This window comes from Mesoplodon bidens, assembly GCF_964165515.1.
Source record: "Mesoplodon bidens genome assembly, chromosome: 4".
Lineage (NCBI taxonomy): Eukaryota > Metazoa > Chordata > Mammalia > Artiodactyla > Ziphiidae > Mesoplodon > Mesoplodon bidens.
This window is the reverse complement of record NC_138160.1, coordinates 94,229,431-94,239,629: the sequence shown is the minus strand read 5'-3', so window position 1 is coordinate 94,239,629 and position 10,199 is coordinate 94,229,431. Positions and strand designations below refer to the sequence as shown.

The 10,199-nt window shown below is 40.7% G+C and overlaps 1 protein-coding gene across 4 annotated transcripts in view; it reads right to left on the bottom strand.

The window, feature by feature from the left end:
• Positions 1–2,969: 2,969 nt before the first annotated feature.
• Positions 2,970–10,199, bottom strand: part of NREP (neuronal regeneration related protein) — a 29,734-nt gene continuing 22,504 nt past the window's right edge. For all 4 annotated transcript variants that reach the window (XM_081233270.1, XM_081233269.1, XM_081233271.1 and 1 more), the window contains exons 4-5: positions 8,969–9,046; positions 2,970–4,716 (exon numbers count right to left, since the gene is read on the bottom strand). In XM_081233270.1, the coding sequence (XP_081089396.1) occupies positions 4,591–4,716; positions 8,969–9,046 (204 nt within the window). In that variant the 3' untranslated portion in view covers positions 2,970–4,590. The remainder of the gene's footprint in view (positions 4,717–8,968; positions 9,047–10,199) is intronic.

The following is a 10,199-nucleotide window of genomic DNA, read 5'->3' as shown; positions in this document are numbered from 1 at the left end:
ATTGAAAATAATCAGCATTGCAAACTTATACTGCTTTAGCTGTTCTAAGTTACTTTCCTCCCAGGTAAGAAATATCCTAGGGATAAGTATGGAGAATAGTGGGAAAAAATTGCTTACAATTACATGAACAAGCCATTTTGGGTAGTTGATGTCTCCTACTGATTTTCTCTTTGCTTCACTCTCTCAGGACTCTCCCTCAAGTGCAAGGCATTCTTTGACAAGAGTCAGGAGGAGAAAGAGGAAAAAGCATTAAATAAAAATTGTCATTATTTCCATCACTCCACTTTACCAGTGTTATCTGAATTCTGAAAATCCAAATGAGTCCAAACACCTCACTTCTGTGTTTTCTAATCTGTCAGTTTGTGTGTATAAGAAGGGAAAGCCCAAAGCATTATGGACTTATGATTAATCATTAAAGGAAACTTTCTCTTTGTTTGCCACATCTGGGGTTTTTGTGTCATATTAAGGCAATTTGTTATATTAAGAGTTGGGATGTATGAGACCTGTATCTTTTTTTATATAATGTGGGGAGAGGACTATTGTGAATACAGACTCATTCTCAGCAGAACAATCTTAGGAACACGTCTAGTTTGCATAGAGGATCTAGAAATGAGTTCCTTAAAAATATCCATGAGCATGTATGTACTCCCTGGAAAGACTTCACATACTCTGAGTTACACATACCCCGGCTTGAAAACCATGCATTTATCAGACCCATATGTAGCCTAACCTAACCCAGTCCAAGATGTTTTAGCCTGGGGATCTCAGTCACTGGAGGAGAATAACTGAAAAGTTGAAAAGAGGGCCCAGAGGTGCAGAGAGAACTGCAGCAGCCCCTGTTTGGGGACCAGTAATGAGGAGCCTCTGTTTCCAGTCTGGTGTTCACAGACATGCACGTGCTCCAGCTATCAAACAGAAGGTAGAAGATCCCCTGGCTCTTTGTTGATGCAAATAAGCACATCACCATCTTCTGAAACTAGAAGTTTCATGTTGCAAACTCACAGGCCAAAAGAGGCAGGTGATGTAAATGAACAAAGCAGATGGGGTCTGAGATTAGCGGTGTGAGACTGGATAATGGAGGGGCCAGGCCTCACCAGAGATGGAGGCTGCTACTCAGCTTCCATTTTTCAAGGGAAGCCAAAAACCTGAATTTTCATGTGAAATCTTCCAATTTGTAAATGTTGGCAATTAAATCAACATTTTTATAAAACACATTGCAGGCCAAACAGAACCAGTCTACAGGTCATATCTGGTCCGCGGTTGTTAGTTACCAATCTCTGTCCGCCCAAAGGCAACTGGGTGATATTTTTACCTCTAGAGAGAGAACAAAGCAGTCTTTAACTAAAGTTTGGGTCTCCCGCTCTGACTCCAGCTACTGCTCCAGTTTCTTAGCTCCAGCTCCGCTTCAGCAGTTTATTAACCCTGAACAAGTCGTAGCTGATTCACACGTGGGTCCTGCAAGTTTAGAGTGAAGTGCATGGTCAATTATCTAGTATTTCAAGCTTCATGGGGACTGAGGGAGTTGTCATCATCAAACCCAAGCCATTTAGTTGGATGGACTTTTAAACGTCATTTATTTCAACTTCCCTGTTTTTACAGCTTCCATTAACATTTTCTAAATATTCCTTTCAGGGCTAATAGCACTTGGATTAGTAAATAGTATTATAGTTCCTGGATGCTCTCCTCATTTGCCTTCAGTCTCTGGAGGTCCAAGGACTGTAAAAACTTCTTCAATCAAAGAAATAGCTATAGGTCTGCTCTCAGCCGTTCTCACTTCCAGCCCCTGGCCTACAATTACCCTGAGGCTTTAACTTCAGATGGTGTGCTGGTTTTCTAATGTGTCCACAAATTCTTTGATACTCCTCCCTTCAGAAGGTAGAGCTTAATTCCCTCCCTGTGAACGTGAGCTATACTTAGTGACTTGCTTCTAATGAATAGAATATGATGGATGATAGTGATTCTGAGAATAGGTCACAGGCATTATGGCTTGCTCCCAGCTCTCTCTTGAATTACTCACTGCGGGGGAAGCCAGAGGTCATAAGGACACTTAAGTGGCCCTGTGGAGAAGCCCATGCATGGGGGAACTGAGTTCTCCTGCCAAGAGCCATGTGAACAAGCCATACTGGGAGCAGATTCTCCAGCCCTGTTTAAGCCTTCAGATGACTACAACCTGCTCACCTCTTGACTGCAAACCCAGGACAGATCCTGTGCCATAAACACCAGCTCAACTGCTCCTGAATTCCTGACCAATGGAATCTGTGAGACAAGCAAATTTTGTTGTTCCAAGATGTCAGGTATGGTTGTAATGTGCTACGTGGCAATAGATTAACACAGAGGGGCATAAAGCAACCCAGCCTACCGTCCTCCTGGCCTGGCCTCATCACCTTTCCTGTTCCAGTTTAACCAGGGCAAGAAGACAAGATGTAACTCCTCCCAGCTGTGATGTTAGCTTATCATTTGCTAGATTCCAGGTAGCTGGCTATATATGAATTCATGATTTAAAATCCTATCTCAAATTTTTATCCACTTACAAGTGGATAAAGCCTTTTGTCTTATACATTTGTACACTTTTGTGTGTGTGTGTAAATATTCCATGAAGCAGCAAGGTCAGGTATCTTTTGAGATGGGTAAAGAATACCACAGAGTAGGTCTTTATGGCAAGGGGTAAAAAAGAATGTTTTGAGGTGTGTGGGAGTGCCCTGAAAGAGAAAAATATAGAAATAAAAGGGTCTCGGTTTAATTCTCCTTTGTACCCAGAGGCAGCTCTGCAAATACCATCCTAATGAGCCACTGCCTAGCCCCTAATCTCATAAAACCCTCAGTAGGGAAAATGCATGAAAGGCAGAGCTGATTCTATCTCTTTTGATATTTGTCCTTGGGTCTACTTTTGGGGCTCTGAGAGCACATGAATTAACATGAACAAGTGAAAGCATTCAAAAGTAGGCCTTTCCAATGATGAGCCAAGCCAGTTACCATACAGCTTGCATATTTATTGAATACTACTAAAATAGCTAAAATACATTGGGTACTTGTTGTGAGTGCATCAGTAAAGATCACATTGTTACAAAAGCCTGCATATTCAGCAGTACACAACTGCAACTCTACAGAAATGCCACAGATGCAGAATACTGTTTTCTTGCTCTATTTACACAGCGGATATACCTATTCTAACAAAGGAGGGAAGGGGGAAATGCACAGGAAACTCAGGCCAATGGGGGAGCAAGAAGAGAACGAAGAAGTGCAGTGCATGCGTCGGTTGATGTGTAACAGTCAGAAGCGGGACAGTTCAGAACAAAGCCTGCCCTGTCAAAGGAAGAGCTAAAAGACAGTTATATAAAAATTAAGGTGGGCTTTCAGACTGGCTAACACAACAACATTCCATGAGTGGATGGTATTGTCTGATTGTATTTTTGTTTGTCCATTTCCTTGGGAGCAAGGACAAAAATGTAAAATCGACACCTTGCTTATCAGAACTGCCGGAAAAGAGTGCTCTGCCTTTAAAAAAAAAAAAAAAATTGGTAAAAACATTTTTTTCCAACCTAATTTTTGGGAAAGGTGTAATTTTCATGTTCCTACTGAGATGTCAGTTTTTTAGATTTTTTCCAGAGGGCATTTGTTAAAAAAAAAAGTTTGCCCTTTCTTCCCCAAATATTCTTTCAAATGAAAAGAACCAAAAGAGACACCTAAAAATGCCTGTCAAATTATTGCTTTTCGTTCTCTAAGTGAGGCAGGCGAGGCTATGGAAAGGAAGAGATTTGGTAAGGAAATTACAGTTTTGTGATTGCTCCCGCTACAGTGACTGCGTGTCCAGGAGTGCCAGCCCATGAGACGTGGGTCTCTCCTGCTCTGTGGTGGCACTCACTCAACCTACAACGCTGAAGAAGAAAGCCACACTGAAGACACAAGGAGAACAAGTCAATCCAGTCTAGAGAACAACATTCGGGGAAACAGAGTACCAACACCTTCTTAGAACATGAAAATAAAAAATAACTCCATCAGAGCTACCTTGCCAAGGAGCATGTTGAAAGTCCAAAATAGCACCATTCATCAGTGTCTCAGGTCCTGTGGCAGCATCTCGGTCACTTACCACAAGGAAACAATGAGTTTCAAACTACTTCTATACATCGAAAGAGTACATGGATAAAATATAGAGATATACAGACAATTGATGAACATAAACTACTAGGCTTGTTACATCTAAATGAAAAAAAAAAAAAATGGGGACTCTCAGCCTCTGCAAGAAGCAGTCGGGAGCTGTGTGAGTGAAAAGGCAGAAGTGGACCGGTTGTGTGAGAGCAGAGGGGGTTTGAGTTGTGGAAGACATCGTCGTAGCAAACCAGGCCTGAAGGCCCACCTGTAAGGGTTGTAAACGTGGATTCACAGTGTGAAATTCTGAGCGTTTTCACTTGAGTCAGAATGATTAAAAACTGGTTTGATGATACCTATTTGTCCACTGTAAATTCTCTAAAGCAAGGCTCAGAGTCCCATAGTTTCTTCTTATACTTGATGATTTACACAGAAAAAAATCCCATATATGATACCATGACCTCATCAATACCCATACACCATGTGTAATACAAATGGAGGTGATTAAAAAGAGAGGAGGTAACTGATTCCCGGGGAGTGGAGCTCACTGCTGCCAAGTGGATGCAGGGAGGCAGCCTCGGTCTGGCCATCCTTCTTGCGGCTCACTTCCTTTGGAACAGGAAGTCTTCCCTGAAGAGCACACAGACAGACACACACAGAAAAGAGACACCCTGAGTCACGCTCCTAAAACCATTTGAAAACCTTTGCTTCTCTCTCCCGCCTTTTATCCCTGAACTCCTGGTGTTTTGCAGAGTTTACATATTAAACACAGTTCACCTGAATGTAAATATTAGGTCTGTCGGCACATGAAGTAACTAAACACTAGCCACCGTGGCTGCAGTGGCATCAAGCACGTCCCTAATGGCTGGGCCGAGCCATGTAGGAGACAGCATTCACCAGAGTCAGGTTCCTGAAGACAGTTTCCAGAATCCAATCGGACCCCCGACAAAAGACTGGGTGAGAGGTGGTCCTAGGAGTGCTAACACTTTTTTTAAAAAGAGTTCAGTGGCCGTGGTGGGAAGGGATACTTGTTTTCTAATACATAATAAAAATATTTAAAGCATACCGCAACTGCACAAATGTAATTTATGTACAGTTTATTCTAGAAGCAACTGGGACAGTCCCTATGGGCCTTACAGTAAGAACCAGAAGTGGGTACCAAAGGCAGGGGAGTGTTTGGGAGGGAAATCATGTGGGCTGGGGGTGGGAAGGCAGCGGCTGCAGAAAGGAGGAGACTAGTGGGAAACCAAGGCCAGAAGAGAGTGAGATTCAGCTAGATTGGACTGACTGGGGCTTTTCTAGTCTCTCCTCACGATCCTGATGAGTAAGGGTTTCGTGTTTCTGACTAGGAGAATCCAAAAGCACTGTGACTGATGATCCTTTGAGTACCCATGGGGAGAAGCTCCCCATCACAACCAAACAGCAAGAGGACAGGACAATGAAGCCCATTTGCCCAAACAATGATGCAAAATAAAGGTCTTATCACAACTAGACTTTATGCCTCATTCAGAAATGAATACAGTGAACATTTGACAAGAGTCTCTTTTAGCCTAACACTTAATTACTGGAGTTGTCTTTAAAAAAATTATCCACTATGGTTTTAAAAGATGTTTTTTTTTTCTTTTCCTTTTTGTTCAGGTCACATGTTCTAACAGGATAGTTATAATAAGCCAATTTGACTGGATATAAGTACTTGGGTTAAAGTGATAATCTTGCTTTGTGATTTGCAAATTACTTTATTCGAATTTTTTTTTAATTCAGAAGTCAGGGACTTCCAAGCAACTTGAAACCAAATAAATGTTTTCAGCAGCCGCCAGAGTGAACTAAATGTAACAGATAATTCAACTTTAAGAAGACTTATTTACTGTATAGGGTTCCCATATTAAACATCTGTTATACCTAAATATTTTTTTAAAATCTCAGACTTTGAGAGCATGTAACATTTTTAGAATGTATATGAAATCCACTCAGTACGTACTTTAATGCTCTAGTCTTAGTTTGTGAATTAGAGGTTGTTTTGGTATCATTAAATACCAACAGGACCAAACCAGAAAATTAAATTAAAATATAATTTATCATTTACACACACTTAAGGATCTAGATAAATATCCAAAAGCATTGTATTGGGCAGGTCCCTTCACTTGTGAAAATAATTTCAATCTTGAAATTTTGGCATGCAATCCCACTACTTAAAAAAAGAAATCCACTGTAATCTTGATGTCTTTAATGTCTGTTTCTCCTCCCCTATCAACCAGTTAGCATCATGGTTCAGGATATGACAAGCTTAAGTTTTGGACAAATGAAGAATTCAATGGCTGTCATAGGCCTAGAAAGGGAAATCAAAAGTTCATAACACATTTCACTCAACAGCTATGCTCTTTGCATGGCTGGCCTTAACACTGCCTCCTTCAGACGTACTGTGAAGTGAATATATAGAACATCAGTTGGTCCTTATATAAGTCTCAGTTTTACTAATCTCTTATCTCCATAAAAAAATATACAACAAAATGAAATAAAGAGCTGGGTGGGATCTGGGTAATTGAGAAAGAAGTCCTTTCAGGAAAAAAAAATGTGAAGGAGATTCTTTCAGATTTGAATTTATCATGTTTACTATTTTTTTCTCTTTCAAGGACCCAAAATGTTCACACATGTCTTCCCTTCATTATTCATGTTTTGTGTGCCTACTATATGGATTGAGCACTCTATTAGATTTTAAGTCAACAGAGACAAAAGCAGTCCCTCCAGCCTGCCCTTAATTAACTTGCTGTATGGGAGACACCTAAATAACTGGAGGATAACAAGGCAGTGGTGGTAAACCATGCAGGGAGTTCTGCTATGAGGCACCCTGGGGAGCTCCTGGGGAGATAAAGTTCTGTGCCTACTCCCTTTGGAGGCTGGAATTTACTAGATTTCAGTCCCTACCTCCTGTCCTTCATTAACAACAAAAAAAAGATATTTCTGCCCCCATTAAAGGAATTTCAAGCTTCTGCAGCAAGGGGAGGAGGTATTTTGAAGAGGAGACACAAAGATGTCTTACTCCCCACAAGTAAGGCCCTGCAAGAATTCATACAGTGTCATATCTTCCTCCATCATCCACCATGTAATGGTCCCTACAGGACTGAGGAACTTGAGTAATCCAGAAGGCTGGAGGAGGGGATGTGCTCCTAGACGTCCCTTCACTGAGGTACCTCAGGTAGGATGGCCCTCTCTGCTGATGACTGTTAGTATATGAATCCCCCAGTTACTCAATAATGTGCTTTGGGCCAAGTAAGCCAAGATTGTTTTTCATATGATTATGCAAAGACGTGCTTTTCCAGAAGGCAACAGCTAGAAAAAGGACAAATATATTATGCTTGAAATACTATTCATATATTTAGAGAGGAAAGAACTCAAAATAACAGAAGACCTGAATTCCAGGATCCACTATGCCAGCCCCCTGGAGCATACCTCAATGCAGGCAAGGCCTAGGACACAGACTGGCCTTCCAAGAGGAAAGGGAGGCACTGTTGACCTCATTGAGGAACTTGCCCAGTCTTGCCCCTCTGGTTGATGCCACCAGTATCAAAGAGAGGACCTCTGGATGCCTCGATGGGGCACGAACTAATGAAAAGACTATACTTTCCCCCTTCTCTTCCATAATCCCATCTTCCCCTCAGCTACTCAGGGGAATTATGCCTTGAGGTGGCCCAGTAAAGAATGTCTAGACTCTATGGCGCCCCCGGTGGTGTGGTCCTGCTGAGGAGGTGGGGTGTGGGTGTGTTTTAAGTAAAGCTCCAGTATTTTAGCACACCTCCACTCCAACTCTACAAGATCAGAACAACTCTAGGTCAGGCAGGGCCCAAATCATTTGGTTCACCTACTTTGCTGCCAATGATTTCAACCTTGACCTTCAGAAATTCTCTGAAAGATTAAAAGTGATTTAGAATTGTTTTCTTCCAGTGCAAACTGCCAGTAGACATAATCTCTTTAACTAATGTCTGCCTGTTAATAAAAGATAGGAAATTGCTGAAACCATTAAGGGTAAGTAAGATAGTTTCCCAAAGTTGAAATGATAGTAGTAGCTGGGGAGTCCTCTCCATTGGTCAATTACACTTAACTTTTAAATGGAAATTTTATTTTCAATGGACTCTATTTTTTTTTTAATTGCAAAATCAATAGGTCAGTGGTAAAAAGTACAGTCCTCCTTGCTTAAGGTCAAACTGATATTTACCCTAACAGGAAAGTCCAAAGGTATCTACAGTAGAAACTGGTAAATGTTTTTGTTGTTGTTGCTGTTTTGAAATGCTGCTAAAATCTAAAATGTAAATTTTACAAATTTTCTTAAGGCAGAGAATTGTCACGCCTTAAGATATCTGAACAATGAAAGCATGTCTATAGAAAATATTTTTAGGCTAAAAATTAGAAGAAAAAATACAACAGCTTTTTTATATTCTTTCTGTTTTGTTTCATGGGTAATCTTATCAGATAGTCAGGTATTATTACCAGACAAAACTGTCACCATCTTATACTTTTAAGATATCTTTTAGTTAGATATCTCATATTTGAGTTTATCCACCCAGGAATGGAACAAATTAAAAACCTGTAAAAGGTACATTTGACAAATTGGTTCCATGATTCTTAAATGAAAATTTGCTTTGGACTTTGGACTTGTCAAGAAAGATAGTATGAACTGTAAGAGTCACGGGACTTTAGGATATTCTTTTTCTTTTTGTAGTATATGTTATTTCCAAGGTCATAATAGTATCAGGTTAATGGATTATTATAGTAGACAATAATGAGTATTAAAATTAGAAATAATTGGGTTTTGAAAAAAAATTGTTTCTAAATGGAAAAAAACCAAAAAACCAAAAAACCTTAACAAAATGTCAGCTAGAGATCTTACCTTAGGAAGCCTTCCCTCCATTTCCTTGTTTGGAAATGGTTCTTGACTGACCCAGACAGAAAGCTCTGGGTAATAAACCTAGAGAGACATAAAAGTACACACATTCAGATTAAAAACTGGATCCACTCTGAAACCACTTGGGAACAGCTTAATGAGCTCAATTCTCCTCAATGGTCACTTATTTGCCAATTGCAACTTAGAGTGCTGGGGAAGCCCGTCCGCTCTTTCAGACTGTCAGTGTGCTTCTGAATGTACACTGCACTCAGGAGAGTTTTAGCTCAATGTCTTCCAAGACCAAGTCCAGCAGAGCAGAGATATCAATCAGTGCTACCTTTTAGCATGCAAAGTGGTAGCTTCATGGCTTACTGCCTGAGCAAACTAAGGCACTGGGGAGGCCTAATTTTCAAAGCAACCTGTGATAAGTATCCTTGCAAAACTCCATGTTTATGAGATAAATGTGTCATGTACCCACCAAACACTGTTAAATCCTGATTCATTTATTAGAAGGCTCAATTATGCACAAAACATATGGAGGAAAGGAAGAAGCAGCCTGCATCCTCCCCAGATCCACACGTCCGCTGACAACACACTCTGCCCAGCTGCCTGAAAGTAGCCAAGTGTCTCAGAGAGGGGCAGGGCAGGGGACTGGTGTCATCGCCATGAATGATTCAGAGAATGCTAGCTGTTGCATATGGGGGTGGGGCAGGGGTGGGACGAGGTGGAGAGTGAGTCCCACTGAGCAACTCTTCTTTCAATATTAAAAAGGGTTATGACCATCCTAAGGTTGCTGACCCGCTCTTCTCCATCTCTGGTAAAGGCAGGAGTAGGGGGATAAGGACTTAAATTACAACTACAGATTTAGGTCAGCTGTAAGGAAGAACTTGGCATAAGAATTGTTAAATTACTAAAAGAATTTAGAGAGGAAAACTGTGAAATCTTCTTTAAGAAATTTAGAAACCGAATCCAACAACCATCTGTCAGGGCTAATTTACATTTGATACAGCCCTGCTTGAAGGGAGGGGAGAAAATTAGGTAAGATTCCCTCCAGATCTGATTCTCTAGATGCTGTAAATGAGCTTCACATTTAATAAATAATATTAAGAACTACACCTCATTAATTGGTTAACAGACTTGTATGGCTTTTTTTGTTTATTTTTGAAAGCACTAGATGTGGTAGCCTAATCATCGGGCTGACTGCAATGTTTTCAATGTCCCAATCAGTCACTTTGGT